The 18,763-nt window shown below is 32.9% G+C and overlaps 1 protein-coding gene across 3 annotated transcripts; it reads left to right on the top strand.

The window, feature by feature from the left end:
* Positions 1 to 7,431: 7,431 nt before the first annotated feature.
* On the top strand, positions 7,432 to 13,587 carry LOC114729128 (3-oxoacyl-[acyl-carrier-protein] synthase, mitochondrial). Of its 3 annotated transcripts, none has more exons than XM_028916090.1 (15): positions 7,432 to 7,540; positions 7,746 to 7,922; positions 8,381 to 8,610; positions 9,408 to 9,515; positions 9,601 to 9,672; positions 9,844 to 9,930; positions 10,958 to 11,109; positions 11,232 to 11,312; positions 11,449 to 11,482; positions 11,591 to 11,657; positions 11,765 to 11,841; positions 12,323 to 12,383; positions 12,506 to 12,588; positions 12,823 to 12,894; positions 12,988 to 13,587. In XM_028916090.1, the coding sequence occupies exons 3-15, from the start codon at positions 8,389 to 8,391 to the stop codon at positions 13,156 to 13,158; spliced, it is 1,287 nt and encodes a 428-aa protein (XP_028771923.1). In that variant the 5' UTR covers positions 7,432 to 7,540; positions 7,746 to 7,922; positions 8,381 to 8,388; the 3' UTR covers positions 13,159 to 13,587. The 3 variants fall into 3 exon arrangements, with proteins under 3 accessions (XP_028771923.1, XP_028771922.1, XP_028771924.1); XM_028916089.1 differs by having other exon boundaries at positions 7,741 to 7,922; XM_028916091.1 differs by lacking the exons at positions 7,432 to 7,540; positions 7,746 to 7,922 and having other exon boundaries at positions 8,440 to 8,610; positions 9,416 to 9,515.
* The last annotated feature ends 5,176 nt before the right edge of the window (positions 13,588 to 18,763 follow it).

The following is an 18,763-nucleotide window of genomic DNA, read 5'->3' as shown; positions in this document are numbered from 1 at the left end:
TTATCATTCATATTCCATTACAAGCTCAACATAAAGTTCATTGAAACATTACACAACACAACATAGTGATAAAATCTCCATAATGCTCTTCTATCCCAATACCAATTCTTTGCCTTCATCCATGGATGAGCCACTTCCTACTTAAAACATAATTTAACATGGGAGGAATAAGATTTCATAGAAATCTCAGTAGCATTTGAAATACAATTATCATGCAAATTAAGCAAGTTACAACGTGACATGTTATCACTTCAAGACATCTTCAAGCCATGTAAAATCATATCCAACAATATGCTAGGAGAGGAACATTAACACTTCCACATTAACACAATTCAATGCATTTTCCCAAAGCATAAACCAACACTATCCAACCAACCAATATCACAACACAAGTTCCTCACTCCAAGCAATAATAAATCATATTAAACAAGCAAGATAAACAATCAAATTATAATTCAAAGCTACCTTTTATTACTTGTCCAATTCGGTCACCTCAAGGGACAATGATTCTCCTTGGTTTCTCCTCCCAAAGCCTAATAATTCAAGCATAAATATAAGCTATATTAATAACCAAACAACTTAAATAGGATCCTTTAACTTTAACTTAACAATTCCCCCCCCCCTTTTCTTGGATTTTTAACAAAATACTTCCTCCTTTAGAATCAATAACCTCATGACTCATTCCCATATAATTTTTCATGAGGAATCCAGATATGAAATCAGATTTTTAGAAATGAAACTTCTTCCCCTTCAAGTTGAGTTGGCCGAATAGGGGGTACATAGTTCTAAAAATTTCATTTTTGATTCCAATGATTTCAAACACTTCCCAATAGTATATCCTTACACAAAAACATGTTTTAAACCCATTGGAATAATCAAATCAATGAAAAACAATTTCCTGTAGCATGAACAGTGGCTGGCTGAATTGAAGCTTAGAAACCCTACGTTGATTTTCTTCCGAAAATCAATCCATACACCACTTAGTCAAGCTTATTCCACTTGAATTTTAAGGTTTCTATTCTTCCCTAAACATTACATGATCCACTAAAATTTTTGCAGCATTGCCCTTAATTTTTCATATAAAAAACTCAACCAAAACTACCTTAAACTTAGGGATAGGAAAGCTTGAGCATACCTTAATGTTCTCTTGATAAAAAATAAATGATTCCTTGCTCAAAACCTCCTTAGATTTAGTCTCCCTTGGTCCGAAATGAAAATGGCAACACCTCCCCTTCTTTTTCTAATTTTCCAACATTTTTTTATATTTTAGGGAGGGTATTTATAGATAAATGGACCTGCCATTCCCCTCTCAATTTGATGTCCAAAGTGGAAGAAAATAAGGTGAGTTGGTAGCCATCAAGTGCATCGCAACTTCAGATTTAACCATGTGTCCAAACTCTAGAGTTTTCCAACATTTATCCCTTAATTTTGCATTTTATTTAATTAAATATGGAGCTCTCCAGAAATTGCACGAATTTGGGCTTGGATTAGACCTAATGTGAGCCCCACAAATGGTCTAGGCTGGCCCAACAAGATGGCCCACAATCCAAATCAAAATTCCAAAACAATTTGAAACTTTATCGGTTATTATTCACTAGTAACATTTCATAACTTTTCTAGGCCTCCAAAAATTCATTTCTCTCCATGATAATTCACCTTTTAATATGAGAAAATTATCTGAAAATTTTCAGAATTTTTTGCCACCTCTAGGTATTTATTTTGAATTTTCTCCGATTAGGCCTTTATTAGTGTCACTACGGGAAAATAAATTCCTTAAAATTAGTTTCTGAGCTTCCAAGGCCTAAAACCAATTTTATAAATTCAAATAAATATTTAGATCCATCTTTTTTCAAATTTATTGAGGCCTCTAACTAATTAAAATAATTATCTTCCTCTGATTTCCCAATATTTTCCCGAAAAACCTCCGTTTACGGGAAATTATGTAACAATTTATTTTCACAATAATTCCACATTTCAGGCCTCAACAAAGTTTCCAAAACCTCTAATTTGAACTTTTACCATTTTTTGAAAATTTTCTAGAATTTTTCTCTAAATTTCCCATTTTGCCTTTCCTAAATTGATAATTACGAAAATGTCAGCCCGGACCTTATTGGGGTTTCACCCCAAAAGTTGTTTCATCTCCCCGTCTAGTTTCTACATTGGCCCCTATCCCAATTTTTGATCCCTTGTAGTTAGGTGAAATTTTTCGGGATGTGACAATACGACCATATCTATCTTATCTCACACAAGTCAAAGGCCTTGGAATGTTTTTAGGAGATATCTCAACCTTATAGAGAATTAGTTGGATTACAAAGTCAAGGCTTTAAGAACCAACAGGGGTAGGGAATATCTATTCAACTAGTTCAAAGTACTCTTTGACGACAAAGGAATAGTTAGGCAACTAACTGTTCCAGGTACCCCACAACAAAATGGAGTTGTTAAAAGAAGAAATTGAATTCTTTTTAATATGGTTAGGTCTATGATGACTCAAGCAGAACTACTAATCTCATATTGGAGAGATGAACTTTCAACTGCTACTTTCATACTTAACCATGTGCTCTCGAAATCAATCACCTCAATGCCCTATGATTTATGGACAAAACGCAAGCTAGACCTGAGTGCCCTGAGACAATAGGGATGCGCTGCATATGTTCATGACTTCTCCCATAAGTTTGGGAAATTAGGATAAAGAGGCAAGAAGTGTATTTTCATATGCTACTCAGAACATTCAAAAGGGTATGTCTTTATTGTGAACATGATAATGGCTCAGTGACTGAGATCATTTCAAGGGATGGCACATTCTTAGAGACAGAATTTTCTGGCAAAAGGAACATCAATCACACCGTATCTCTGTATGATAATAACAAGTAGGAGGAAGCAATAAATATTTCTTAGTCCACTGATCTGAGTGGGAGGGTTGAGATATTTTCACCACCAAAAAACCTTACCCAAACATAAGCACAGGAAGAGAAGAGAATCCTATATAAGAAACCCCACTTCAGAGAAGTGAAAAAGACAAAGCCACATAAAGATGTTTTTCAGTCAATAGAGCAGCCCTCATCGTCAGCCTAGAAGATGATGAGAAAGATCCCAAAAGTGTTCAAGCGGCACAGATGGGACCTACTAAGGAAAAATGGTAGAGTGCCATGCAAGAAGAAATGGATTCAATGAAATCCAACTAGGTATGGGAGTTGGTTGATCTATTGCCCAGTTGAAAGGCTATTAGGAGCAAATGGGTTCTCAAATACAAAAGAAAGGCGGATGGGTCAATCGATGAACCCAAAGCATGCCTGGTGGCAAAGGGGTATCCACAATGGGAAATGGTTGATTGCGAGAGTACCTTTTTGCCTATTATACATTTTAACTTAATCAGAATGATCTTGGCTTTAGTTGCAAGTTTGGACTTGGAACTGTATCGTATGGATGTAAAAATCGCTTTCTTGAATATGGAACTAGATGAAGAGATCTACATGAAGCAATCGTAAGGCTTCACAGAAAAAAGAAAAGAAGAGAAAGTTTGTAAGCTCCTAAGGTCTATTTATGGAATAAAACAATTATATAGACAGTGGTATATGAAATTTCACAAAGCAATAACCTCGTTCAACTTTGAGATGATCGAAGAGGATCGTTATGTATATATAAAGTAGTCAGGGAAAGACTTTGTCATCTTGAACCTATATATCGATGATATATTGCTAGCCGAATCAAGTTTGAAAGTAGTTAAAGCAATCAAAGATTGGTTATCTTTGAATTTTGAAATGAAAGACATGGGTGAGACAAAATATATCTTGGGAGTCAAGATACAGAGGGATCATATAAGCAAGTTATTGTCTTTATCTTAGAAGACGTACATAACTAAAATCCTTGAACAAATTCAACATGAGAGACTGTAAACCTATGGATACCCCTATTGTCAAGGGGTACAATCTAACTAAAGATATGCACCCTACAAAAGAATTTGATATAGAGCGCATGAGAAGAGTCCAATACTCAAGTGCAATTAGTAGTTCGATGTATGCAATACTGTGTACAAGACTGGACATATGATTTGTAGTTGAAGTTGTAAGCTGTTTCTAGTCAAACTCAGGCCGAAACACTAGGAAGCCATAAAGAGAATCATAAGGTACCTGAAAGGAACAATGGACTACGAGTTATGCTATGACGGTAACAACTTGTGCTCGAAAGGATTCCCCGATGCTGACTAGGCTGGGGATCCTGATAAGCACCATTCTCCTTCATGATACACATTCCTCCTAGGCAACAGAGCAATTTCTTGGAGAAGTAAGAAGCAAACATGCGTGTCTTTATCTTCTATGGAAGCAGAATATATGGCGTGTTTTGTTGCCGGTCAAGAAGCTATATGGCTCAAGAGGTTCTTGAAGCGATTAGCGGTAAACGACATAAACAAAGGACTGGTTCTCATATATTGTGATAGCCAAGTGGTAATAGCTTATGCTAAGGACCCAAATTATCACAATAGGAATAAACAAATATACTTTAAATATCATTTTGTATGAGATATAATTACTAAGAAACAAGTTTCTGTTTAATATCTTTCCACTCAAAAGATGTTAGTTGATCCCCTTACGAAACCCACAGCTAGAGAACCATTCATTAAACATGTAAAGGCTATAGGTATTCGTAGAACTTGATGTATTGAATCTTGTTTCATTTAATAAAGTTAGGCACTCTTTTTTCAAATCATTCAATGGTATACAATGGTTATAGTGTCGTATAAGATAAGATTAACTTTCTCACACGAGTAACCGCCTTCAAACATTCATGACAAATATAGAAGATGAGACATTACATTATCACCAGCCATGTAGTAAGAACTATGGAGCGGTTAAGACGTATCAATGCACACACATCGCCTAAAGTGGACTTGAGATGAGACCTATACATAGAACAAGTCGAATCATGAACAGTCACACAGTTCATGAAACCTGTGGGCCAGACAAAGAACTCATCATGAAAGACGTCATAATTTATCATGCGAAGAGTTTTAATTTAGGCACTAAGTGTGCCTAGAACTAAAGTCTGCACAATGACAAAAAAAAAAAAAAAGACACATGTTCTTAATAGATTAAGACAAATGTTATGACATGTATTTCATACTCCATGTTCTTTTATTAACTATAATTGGGATGGGAGTAGGAAGATTCCTTGTCCTATTCTAGTGTAAGTCCCTAAAAGGAATAAACCTTTCATGATGTCCTTAAGACTTAGATAGTATCATGAAGTGACAACCTATGCCTACTACCTTGGCTTGCACCCTATGATCATGAGAGATCCGATCAAGCAGACCAAATGCCAGGAAAGCAACAAAGTTGTACCTAGGTGATGGCTAGTCAAAAAGGAAGATTAACCCGAAATCACACAATTATGCTAATATCTGTGACATGTCCCTTGTAAGTAATTTAAGCAGCTTACAAGTGTGGATGCTACATATACAAGTGGGCGATCTAAGTTGGATAAACCCAAGTTGAGAGGGATTAGACATACCATGAGAAAAGTGTAAAGGTAAATCTGGGGCATTTGAGGTAGTATCTAAACACACTTGAGATGTTCTTGTACACTAGCTCCACCTCACGAGTTTCTAGTGAGCAAACATCCAAAGTTGAAGATGTCATGCCCACACGGTCATCAGAAAGCACCAAGTATGAAATGAGAAGGATAGGAGAATCGCACGATAGTTAACTCATCAAGTGTGAGTGGGAGGTGTTAGACATTGGGCCCAAGTCCACCCTCATTAGAAAATTATCTTGTAATAAATGAGAGAGATTACACCTTCCTGAAATAAAGGTTACCCTGACCTAATAAATAGGAGGTACCTCAACTCATTTCTCTTCACCCCAACTGTTAAGCTTTCTGGTTGTCTCTTCTCCTCTAGTGCATTTGTTGTGCCATTCTAGCGAAGACTCTAATAGTCACAGTACTGTGTGAGCTATCAGCATCATGACTCGGAACCGACTAACTAACTTGGTATGTTTCTGTCTCCTCTCTCTAATTATTTCTTTCAACTTACTATGGTCTGGAAATCACCATTGTATATTATGTGTTTGCAATGTTTAATAAATGGTTATTAATCCTGTATTGGTATCAATTACTGTATTGTTTATGTGTTTAGATAATTAATTATTAATCCTTGATGATTTCTTAGCAACATGCATTGTAATTATTCATCTTTGTTGGTCCCAAAAAATTTGGGTTCTGAACCTTAGTTGGATGAAAAGGCTAGTGTTGTTGATATTCTTAGAGACAACTTGAGTGATTGTTCTTGGTCTACTTGTTTGTCATCTTTTTTTGGTTAAACCATTAATGTTACTAGTGGAAAATGGGCTATGACCAGTTGTTGATAGTGGTTCCGTGTACATTCTAATTATTTGACCTTCCTATAGTGTATGCTATATTTTTTTCTTTGGTGCTTCTTAGTATTGGCAGGGATTTTTTGTGGTGAATTATTATTTGTTTTCTAGATTTTTGCTAGGGGTGAGCATTCGGTTTTTCAGTTCAGTTTTTGGTGATAACCAAATTAACCTGATAATTGAATAGAGACAATTTTCAACACTAAACCGAAAGTGATTAACCAAATTAGTCGAAACCGAATTAACTGAAATATTTTAGTTTAGTTATTCGGTTAACTGAATATATAAATGTGAAAAGTGATTTTAAATTAAAATAATAATAAAAAAATTACAACCATTAATTATTTATATTTTATTATTCAATGTGATTTATTAATATAATATTTATTATAACCATATTTATTAAATATAAATAATTTAAAGAGCTCACTTACACCTACATATGTATTTATTATAATAACATTTATTAAATATAAATATATTATATATTTATTTTGCTTTTTGGGTTTTAACTAACTTTTTTTTAATAATCAAACCGAACATAAAAAATCGAATAGTTAATAAATAAAAATCAAAATGTAATAAAAAATCGAAGTTACTCACCCCTAATTCCTGTTACCAATTGAAGGCGCTAATTCAAACTTAGCATAAACTTTTGTTAAAATGACTCATTGAATTGACGTTGTTATTTGAAAGCTTTTTTTTTGGACAATTGTGTATTGTATTTTAGATAATTTTGGATTGTGTTATTATAATTTTGAATTTATTTATGTAATTATGGCCTGTTTTTTGGCTCATTTAAATGTCTAGGCTTGTTTTCCGTGAAGGAGAGTTTTCGAACTGTTCAAAGGGCTAGGGCTATTAGCTTGTTTGTAAGTTTTTTGAATGGGTCTTTTAACAGGCTTCAAGTGGACATTTTACACGCAAGAATGAAGGCCTTTAACAGCCCAAAGCTAGGCGGATTTCGTACAAAACAGGCCCAACCTTTCAAGGCCCTGCCTGGCGCTGATTCCACTCGTGGAGCCGGAGTGAGAGGAAGACCGTCGAGGCGTCAACCGCCGGTAATGTTTTGATAGCAGAGCAGTCCGGGGTTATTAATCACGCCTCTCATCTCGAACCGGAGTGAGAGGAAGACCGTCACCTGCCACCTGAGTAGAACCACCTCGCCGCCGGTAATGCTTTGCTATTACACTGTTGTTGCTCGACTTCTTTCTCTCTCTCTTCTTCTCATATATTTGGTCGCCATCTTCAGTTTCTCTCGTTTTAATCGATTTTGTGCTATGGCTTTTTGTTATTGTCAGGTTTATTTATTTCATTGTTGTTATATAGGTTTCTATAGTGTTTCCTGTTCTGAATTTAATATTATGTGCAGTATAGTGGACATAATTGGGGAAGACTAGTGTTGCATTGTGGTTGAACATGGCATTGCTTGGTTCCCGTAGATCCTTCATGTCATATGGCATCCGGTTGTGTCGGCGCTTTCCTTTTCTTCGGGTAATAGTAGAGTTTTTGCTCCTCCTCCGATTGTCACTTCTCGAAGAGTTGTTGTTACTGGTATGTCTTTCAATTTATGTTTATCATTTTCCTTTTTCTTTGTGGTTACGTTCTTTGTTGCTTATGCTCTGCTTCTTTATTGAAAAACTCTAGGACACGAAATTCATTGAGGAAGTTTAGTCTGAATTGTGATGAGGTTGATGTTATTGTTGCAGGTCATTAATATATTTGTGTTTACCATATATATGCTTGGATTTATGTTAATGATAGGTTACTAACTCAAGCTTTAATAGTTGGATGTTGGTTCTGGAAATTAAGGGTTGGAGCTTTGAAGAAATTCTTCTAATTCTACAGTTTGTTTGCTTCATTTCTCCTTTTGTCGCGCACTCTATTTCAATGAATCATTCAATCTAGTTCACTTTATGTTGAACAAACAGCTACTTTTGCAAAATAAAATTCAAATGAATTGGTCTCCTGCTGTGGTGGCAGTGGAATGCTAAAATTTCCTGGATTTTTAGGTTTGGGCATGGTGACTCCACTAGGTTCTGGGGTTAAAACAACATGGAATAACCTACTTGAGGGGAAAAGTGGGATAAGGGCATTAACTTTAGAAGATCTCAAGATGAATGCTTTCAATAGGGAAACCCAGTTGAATACATTCGAACAGTTGACATCAAAAGTTGCTGCAGTTGTGCCAACTGGAACCAAACCAGGCGAATTTAATGAGGAAATATGGCTCAATTCTAAGGTACCTGGCCTTGGTTTTCATGTGTTTGTCATGTTCAATTTGATATAGTATGTTTATTATATTTTTTTAATTGATTTTAAATTGTTTTGACCAACTCGCATATGAGAGTTTCTTTTGGTGATAGTTAACAAATTGGAGAGTAGAATTATTAAATTTCAGGGGCTCATTCAGGCTATGGATAATCCTAATACGTCCTTAATGCTTAATTACATCTGTCAGATCAAGATTCAGGAAGAATTTGTAGTCTAGTATATGTCCTGAATCCTGATCTGAAGCCACTGCTTTACTAAAGGTTTAACAATAAATATTTAAATATGAATCACAAACTTGCCAATATACACATGCAGAGACTGGGATGTCTATACATGAAGCTATATGCATCAACCTGTCGCAGTGCTTTTCCTCTTGACAGCATGATGTTTGTGAAATGAGATTGCTCAAATTTTTTGTCTTCCACATCCTAAATTGGGAGTGCTTGTATACAAGCCACTACAATATATGCTTTCAATGATAGGACTTAAATATTTTGTATGCTATTTTCCTTTGAATAAGAAAAGCCTTCTGATGAAATTGTAAAACCTGGTGAACCCCTTGGTAGCATGAAAAGTAATCTGAGAAACTTCCTTTCTTAACATGAAAAGTAATCTGCAATGCCAAAGGAAATTGGGGAAACTTGTTTTTGAAGTCACAAGGTTTCTTCTATGCTATGTGATGTTGGCATGCTTGTGCTACTACATGCTGGACCTGAAATTCTATTCTGCTTATTGACGTCATTGTAGTATTGATACTTATCTTAGGAGCATAGATCAATTGCGAGGTTTATAGCCTATGCACTCTGTGCTGCTGATGAAGCTCTTGAAGATTCCAATTGGTTCCCCACTGAACAGGAACAAAGGGAAAGAACAGTAAGCAATGTTCATATATGAGTAACAATTCCTTTTCATATTAGTTGCCAATACGGTGAGTACTATTTCTTTAACTTAATATTAGGGGGCCTCTATTGGTGGAGGAATTGGAAGCATCAGCGACATCTTGGATGCTGCACAAATGATTTGTGAGCAGGTCAGTTTGTTTAGAATATGATAGGGGAATTCATCTTTCTTCTACATCTTCCATATTAGAATATTTCTTTATTTCAGATGGCTCCAAATGCTTCCTGTTATGAGAGTCAAATATTGTGAATCAAAATAAAGTCCCGTAGATATTAACAATTTTTCCATGTTCCTTACACAGCGCATTCGTCGGCTTAGTCCATTTTTCATTCCACGGATACTGATCAACATGGCATCAGGTCATGTGAGCATGAAATATGGATTCCAGGTGTGCTTTTTTTCTTTTTCAAATAGCTGAGTCATACTTTTAATGTGCTTCATATGCTATATTATCTGGACATATGAATTTCAAGAACAAAGGAAGAATCCCAATTATTTATTGTATACAAGTTGACCATCTGTTGGATTGAATTGAAAATATTTTTTTACCACTTCTATGGTTCCTGTTCTATGAAGCACGACCATGCCTATCTAGGCATGCTAAATGCATGCCAAAAGAGATGCTTCATGAACAATGACAAGTCATGATTATTATCAGAATAAAATATTACTTTTGCCCTCAGGTACACACTAGACACTGCTGACAAGAACAAAGAGAAAAGAACACCTAAAAGATGATGAAAATAAAGATCAGAAACATCATGCTAATGAGTTTAAAAGAGGTTTACTTTCTAGATAGTTGAGCACTTTCTTCTTCAAGGACATGCTTTTATAGATAATAGTTCAAGGTGTTTTTTACACAGGAAGATGAAGATAATGCTTCTTTTTGTCTCTGTTCTTGAGCTCATTGAAGGGGCTGTTCACGACATAAGATTCATGTCGCATAAATGCAAAGATATTGGAAATTTAGATCTGCATGCTGTAACACTATACATCTCCTTGTTTATTCATATTAATAATTGTGTCAATGAGTGACAGTGTAATCTTGGATTCTCTTGCACATTTTTTTGACAGTAGAAATTAACAGTAATATTTATTTTTTGATAATTCACACACAGTCATGATGAGTGCAGGTTGTGTTTATGATTTATAGTTCTGGATAAAACTATCTCATGTGAATGGCTAATTCGTAAATGGGTAAATTATATGTAAATGAGGTTTAATATTTGGGTACTCGCGTAGGCATTGTCTCTCTTGGTTGGACGGTTTTAAAGTATCTTAATACGAGTTCTGGGCAAGATGATGCAAAAGAGATGACTGTTGTTGTAGGCCTATGAGTGTGATGTTTTACATTACAACCTTTCAGATCTTAATACTAATAGTTGATAGAGATAGCTGCTTATTTGTGGATATAGGGACCAAATCATGCATCAGTTACTGCATGTGCCACCGGGGCACATTCTATTGGCGATGCATTGCGGATGATTCAATTTGGGGATGCAGATGTTATGGTTGCTGGAGGCACAGAAGCCAGCATTGATGCTTTATCAATAGCAGGATTTTGCAGGTTATATTTATAGTTTTATACTGCATCATGCGTGGTGCTCTGTTTCCTCTTTCAACTGCCTTTTCTATTGCTTTCTTCATTGCCATTTTTTTGGGTCATCTGATGTTTGAGAAGAATTTTAGATCTCGGGCATTAACTACAAAATATAACTCAGTCCCACAAGAAGCTTCACGACCCTTTGATAGTGGCCGAGATGGTTTTGTGTATGTATATATACTCTGTAAAGCTGTTTCCTTTTATTCATTTATTTTATGCATGTATTTTTACCTTTATATTATTGAATGGGCTTCTTTGTTTGCCTTGTTTCTCATCATGATCTAAAGTCATACTCTTCTCCAGGATAGGTGAAGGTGCTGGTGTCTTGATCTTGGAGGTTAGTTAAAAAGAAAATTTCATGTATCCTTTACCTTCATCTGTATTGTTTCTAATTATGTAATGTTGATATTTATTGTTTGATTTGCATGCTTCCCCTAATGGAAAGGAATTTGAGCATGCAAAAAGCCGTGGAGCAAAAATTTATGCAGAGGTTCGTGGCTATGGGATGTCAGGTAGTTTCTTACATGATATATAGAAACTACTCCGTGGTATAATCTTCGGAATTTCTTTTTTTTTTTGGCCCAAGTTTTTGAGTTCCCTGTATAATGTTATTGGTCAGGAGATGCATATCATATTACTCAACCACCTAATGATGGGAGCGGTGCCATTTTGGCAATGACACGTGCTTTGAAACAGGTATCCCTTAATCCTATAATAAGTTTTAGCTTTTATTTAACTTTTAGTTTGTTGTTGGCTGAACTGTCTCACTTTTCGTGATTACATGGGCTATCTAATTGCGCTGCATTTTTAGCTGAGTGAGCCCTGCTGTTCTCATCTCTTTCTCCATGAATTGGTTGTGTTACATAGATACAAAGTAGAGGCATTTGTAAGGACAAAAATTGACAAGATAATTTGAGTTCAGCCAACAATTTATGTGATGTGGAACTTCTTTATATTCTTCTTTGTATATAGGATGACAAAATAGTTGTTAAAATTGGTGTTCAAAAGTGGGTATTTTGATATTTTTGGTGTATTATTTGAGAAAATTTGATATGTCCATTTAGTATAGAATATTGCCATAATGATTCAGAGCTAAATTTTGTGTTTGAATGTGTTGTGCCTGACATGGTGTGGAATGTAAAATTGTCTCTTAAAACTGCTCTTTATTGAATTGCAGTCAGGTCTTCATTCCTCTGAAGTGGATTACATAAATGCACATGCCACATCTACGCTTCTGGGCAAGTTAATTGGACTTTTACATGTTGCTGCATAGCAACTTGATCTTGAACCTTTGGATCTTGGAATAGTTCTCTGGATTTTGGTGCTTTTAATAATTATAGTGCTATATTCTATCAAGCAGGTGATGCAATAGAAGCCAATGCTATTAAAACGATATTCTCTGGCCATGCAACCTCAGGTGCTTTGGCCTTCTCATCCACAAAGGTACTGTATATGAGATTTCAAGCCATATAACCAAGAAGTTATTTGCATATCTTATTTGATTGACCAAGTAATCGGAGTTTTACAAGTTGGACAAAAGTTTTCTCATAGCTGATGAGGGTGGTGATGCTAATTTGTACAATTTTCCATTAATGTTACAATAGATATAAATGATTCATCGTTCTTCCGAAGCATGCTTGATCAAGCCCATGACTGTCTTTATAAACCTAATTTCAGGGGGCTATTGGTCACCTGCTAGGTGCTGCCGGAGCTGTTGAAGCAATATTTTCAGTTTTGGCTGTACACCATGTAAGCTTTCTTGATCGTGTTTGCTGTGCACTTTATAAAGCCCATCCTGTATGCTTAATATACTAGAATGGCTCCTGTGATGTATCATGGCAGGGAATTGCGCCATTAACTCTTAATCTAACTAAGCCTGATGCTGTATTCGATGAGAATTTCATGCCTTTGACCTCTTCAAAGGAGATGCCACTGAGAGCAGCAATGTCAAATTCTTTTGGTTTTGGAGGAACAAATGCATCGCTACTGTTTGCATCTGTTAAAGACAATTGATTGTTTGTAGCTTGTCAATCCTTTGGCATTGTTCCGCGGCATCTAATTCCCTCATAATTGAAGATGCTGATGACAGACAGATTAATGACTTCTTGGTTTATCTTGAGTAGCACTCCCCGGACGTCTGTTCTGGTCTCATTCAAATCCTGATCATCTTTGTAATATCAAGGTGATTTCTTTCCCTTCCTTTTTCCTTCTTTAAGTTCTGCAATGATATCTAGATTCTAGACCATGAAATCTACACGCCTTTCTATTCATCTTAGCTTATTAGTTTGTATATGAATTAATTTGTTGCTATAGATCACATGGTCTCTAATATTTACACTTTGCTTCTCAATAATTAGAATTTGATGTTTTATTTGTAAAGTTAATACTCCAATTTTGTAAGCATGCCTTAATCCATGCCAGTAAACTTTAACTGGAATTTAATTCATGCTGTTTGATTGTTATTTTAAAAGATCAATAAGACTATGACCTGTTAGTAGTATATTTGAGGCAGTTTGTTGTGTCATCTGCTTTGTGATTTTTGTTACTTACGTGGCTGTGATTTGATTTTCTGCTTTGAAGTGGAAAATGATTCCCAAACAAGATCTCCATTAGTTCTCTCTAATTCTGAATAATTTGGTCTTTCACTTTTAGATATAGTGTCTAGATGGTCGCCTGCATTTGTTGGTCAATGTTATTTTCTATTTTAGTTTGAAATATATGGACCAATACTCCCTCCATCACTTTTTAAAAGAAACAATTATCATCTCTACTTTTGCAAAATATAGTTTCTTAGTTTATTCTCATTAATTACTTATTTAAATATTCAATATATTTATTATCTCATTTTTTAAAATACCATTTATTCATTTTCTTATTCTCTCTCCTATACTTTTTTTCCTCATAAATAAGAGTATTTTTTAAGGGAAAAAACTTACAATTTTTACATTTTTTATTTTCTTTAATTAATTTTAACTAATTTTTTATCTATGTAATATGGTCAAATGTTTCTTGTAGATGGGAGCAGAGGGTAGTGAATTTGAAGATTTCTTAGTCATGGCAAATGAGCTACATATTTCTGTTCATACAAGAATGTGCAAGATATCTGGTTTAAAAAATAAAATAAAAAAAGTCAGCCAAAGATTCTTTAAATATCAATTATAATTCATATTTTTGTGCTAATAAATATTAATTATTTCCAATAAAAAATATATTAGTTTTTTCTCTTAAGTGGAAAATGGATAATGTCTACTTTTATTGATGCTACCTCGTATTTCTTAAAGAGTTCGAAACTATATTATCCATGAAGTAATAATCTCCTTTATAAAACAATTAAGCGGAGAGTTTGGAAATTCTTAGAAGCACTTAAAAAAAAGTACTAATTAAAAATTAGTTAAAATTAATTGAAAATAATAAATATTATGCATTAATAAAATCACCTTGTAAATCACTTTTAAAAGATTAATTCAAACACTCCCTAAGTTCAATTAATAACCAATTTTAAAAATATTCGGAAAAAACATCATGTTTGGGAAATTGTTTTTGACTAAATGGATCAAATATTTTCTGGCAAAAAAAATGGATTAAATATTTCAGACGGAAAAAATAAAGTAAAATAACTAGAAATTTTGCACTTTAAAAGTATGAAAATTATAAAAGAATTATTAGATAGCTAAAATATACATTTGATCATTTAATTTTATATAAAGTTTTAATTTGGTCCTTTCAGGTCAAATTAAAAAAAGTATATTTTTAGTCTTTTAAGCTTAAAATTGTTAAAAAAAAAGTAATAATATTAAGTTTAATTTTCAAAACAATTATAATTATTACAAAAAAAATCATAATTTAATATTAACTATTTTAAAGTGAAATGATTAAAAATATACTTTTTGAAGTTACGAAATCAAACTGAAATTTCATATAAAATTAAATGAACAAATATATACTTTAATATTTAGGCATTACACATAACTTGTTGGCTTAAAACACAAGGGTCACTTCTCAATTTGTGAGCTAATTAAATACTATGATATTACTTAAAAATAAGGAGCAAGAAACTGAACTGGGTAATAAACCAATTGAGGTAGTAGTTCAAGGGTCATTTGGTCGGATTGGGAGTAAACTCAGAATGAAGTCGGTCATATGAAAATAATATAATTGAATTAAAAATAACAAAATATAATAACATTAATTACTAATAACAAAATATAAAGAAATGGCCTATGATGTACACAATTGCAAGTCAAAAAATAAAATTAAAAAAAAAAGAAGAAAAGGAAAAAAGGAAAAAAATAAAGAAATATAATAATAGTTTGGTTATTTTGATCTTTAAAATTCATCAATAACTAAAATTAATAATCATTGATATTAAAATTATTATTAAAATTCATTCAAATCTATAGTGACTGCGATATTAAAAGCTGAATCAGAAAAAAATACGACTAGTAACAACAAAATCATCCAAATTGATTCACATTGGTTTTTGCTGGTTTTCACCAATTCACACTAGTTTGACCAGTTCAATATCGGTTTAACAACAAAACCAAACCGGACCACTGCCTGATTCATTGATTTTTTGGTTGTATCAGTCAGTTGGGTCTGGTTTTTGTCCTGCTTAAAACGATTTTCATTTTTAATAAAAAACTTAAAATTTATATTTAAAGCTAACGGATCAAACTAAAATCTTATGTAAAGTTAAAAGACCAAATATATAATTTGGTCTTTAGGCACAGTGCATAATTTTTTAGGCTGAAACCTCTTGACATTAATTACTCCTAAATTTGTGAGCTAACTATATAGTATCATATTACTTAAACAATTTTCATTTTAATAAAAAAATTAAAATTAATGTTTTCGATCATAATGTTAAAAATTTCAAATGCTGGAATACATTAAGATTAAGAGTAAAATACGCTAACTACTCCTCTATTTTACATAAATTATAGAAACTTTCCTTATAGTTTGAAAATATATATGCTTATATGGACCTTCCTTAAAATTAAAATATATTTTATACAAACCTCTCTTATATATTTGAAATTTCATTTCTATTCATCCAACTGTTAATTGACCATAAACTTTTATTTTCACCAAACTACCCTTCCTTCACATAAGAATTATTTAAACATTTATATTTATTTTTATGAAAAACATTTATATTTGTTAAAAAAATACGTCTTGATGCAACCAAAAATTATTTTAATACATATATTTTCAAATATTCTAATATATCATAAAATTTATTAATTTTGATTACATTATAAAATTTTATAATTTTCATTTTTCCATCACATCAATTCAAATATCCTTATTTAGGTTTTTATTAGATGGATAAAAATATTTTAAATTCATTTTTTTCATTATATAATATAAATGATGTGAGTTTGAGAGATTATGTAAATAACTTAAATTTAATATTTAAAATTTTCAAACAAAAGTTTTGTTATAAACATTTATAAACATATTTACTTAATTATAATTTTATTTGAAGAATTAATTAAATTTGTAAGGTCTACATTAATTAAGTTATTGAAGTTTTGTGTCCCAAAAAAATTAAACAAGTAAATATTTGCAAAAAATAAATTTAAGGAAAAGAAAGAAAAACTTTGAAATGTTGTTCCACAAAATTCTAGTCAGAATTAATGATTTAGTACGATGAAGAGTAAATTAGTAAATAAAAATTTTTAATATAATTTTTAATTGAAATGTATTTTTTTAGGAATATTCTTAGTAGAATTAATGATTTAAAAGTCGAATTATAACTCTGTTTCTAGGACTAAAAACAGAGCTTTTGGTTTAGGAAACTTCAAAGAATTTAACAAATATATATATATATGTATGTGTCGGTATATATGTATATATAAGACTACACATAAAGAAGGAATGGGAGAGGATGGATCAATCCCAGACTCAACAACCACAGCAACAGTCTTATGACTCCACCTATGAAGCCTCCTTCTTCTACTCTTCTATGCCAGCGTTGTCCCTAAGGGATGCAACAAATCCAACTCTGGTTTACCCTGGAGAGGTGGCTAAGAAAGAGCAGAGTTATATATGGTGAAGAAATGATGATGACGCAAGAGAAACGTGAGGATGAGGATGGAGTATCACAGCTTCTCCATCCAATCATTTGAATACCAAGCGTCCCAGTAATGTTCAAGTCATCTGCTCTGTCAGGGTATTTCGGCAGCTTTTAACGGTGGGGGATCAACTTCACTAACGGCTTAAAGCTAAAGGAGTGCATTAATAAAAAAATAATATAGGTACCTAATTCAAAAGTCATTGTAACTATAAGTACTGGGAGTTTAATTTTGCCTAGAATATTTGACACTAGAATGTGCTCCTGGAAATCAAAGTGTCGAAATTGCGTTGTGATGGCTATAGCCGTCCAAATTTTTTAAAAATAATATATTTGTATTTAATTTTAATTTAAACGTGTCATTCCATTTTATGTAATTTGGGAAAAATCAGACTCAAAGTAGTCGGTTGGCCCAAAAAAAAAAAAAAAAAGACTCAAAGTATTCGATACGAAACAAATAAAATCTGTTTTTTTCATAGAAAAACAAATAAACCCTTAATAAGTATTGAAGAATGAGATTCATATGAAAAGTGAGATTCATATCAACAACATTAAGTTTATTTTTATAAAGCGCTACTTTCGTTTTTATCTGATAAATTATATTTAAAATATGAAGTTCAAATAAATAATAACAGCAATTGAATATTTCAGTCATAATAATATTAACTCATGGGGAATGACATTTAAGGATCAAAAGTTTGGGATTAATATTAAAAGATTTGGAAATTCCATATTAGGATCAAAGTTCCTTTAATAATTTGAGATTATAAATAAATTTACTAAAATGTCCCTATTATAAAAAGAGGAATCTCATATAAAGTTGCAAATTATCTCAGAGTCAGAGGGAGGAAAAAATTACAATCTAAACTTTCATTTATTTTCAATCAAAAAATGAGGAATATAAGGTACAAATTAATACCAATAATATGTTAAATTAGCGAATAACAGTGCTAAATCTTTTACGTTGAAAAAAAATAAATTACCAAATTTTGTCACATTCAAAAATTTGACATTAATATTCCCTAATTTGCAATTACAATTCCACATTTCATAATGAAAAATGAAAATTTAAATCGTCAAATTATTTTCTCAATTTAATTTGCAACTGGTATCCCTATTTATTAACAAATTCTTTTAACCTTAAAACATAATTAATTCTATCTTCCATAACTGACACGTGGCCCGTACTGTTCTCATGCTGTTAGAATCCCTCAGCTTCCACCGGTTATAAAATTTTGTTTGGTTACAATCTTCTCAGTTACAGAGCTGTTGAGGCCAATTGGAACAAGCCAGTCAAATTCTATCCTTAACGGCACTATTCGAATGCTATATATTTGAGTTGCTTCATCGAGTTTCAGATTTGGAGCGAATAATCCTCTTCAAATAAGGAGAGGCTTCGGGCAAAGGAGTTCTTCTTCTTCTGTGGTATCTACTCTGTTTTTATGTTATTTTTCTTTGCTTTAAAGGTATTCTAATTCACACTCTTTATTTAAGGGCGCTTTAGGTGGAACGTTTCTTCTTCTTCTCCACACACCCAAACCA

Source organism: Neltuma alba, unplaced genomic scaffold (assembly GCF_004799145.2).
Source record: "Neltuma alba isolate B1F8T4 unplaced genomic scaffold, ASM479914v2 tig00012607_pilon, whole genome shotgun sequence".
Taxonomy (NCBI): domain Eukaryota; kingdom Viridiplantae; phylum Streptophyta; class Magnoliopsida; order Fabales; family Fabaceae; genus Neltuma; species Neltuma alba.
The sequence above is the reverse complement of the archived record's forward strand: the minus strand, read 5'-3'. Positions and strand labels throughout refer to the sequence as shown.

Coding starts and splice junctions, on each gene's coding strand:
- LOC114729128 (XM_028916090.1), top strand. CDS start 8,389: ATGGTGACTCCACTAGGTTCTGGGGTTAAAACAACATGGAATAACCTA. Junction 12,589..12,822: donor TGGCCTTCTCATCCACAAAG/GTACTGTATATG, acceptor ACCTAATTTCAG/GGGGCTATTGGTCACCTGCT. Junction 12,895..12,987: donor CAGTTTTGGCTGTACACCAT/GTAAGCTTTCTT, acceptor GTATCATGGCAG/GGAATTGCGCCATTAACTCT.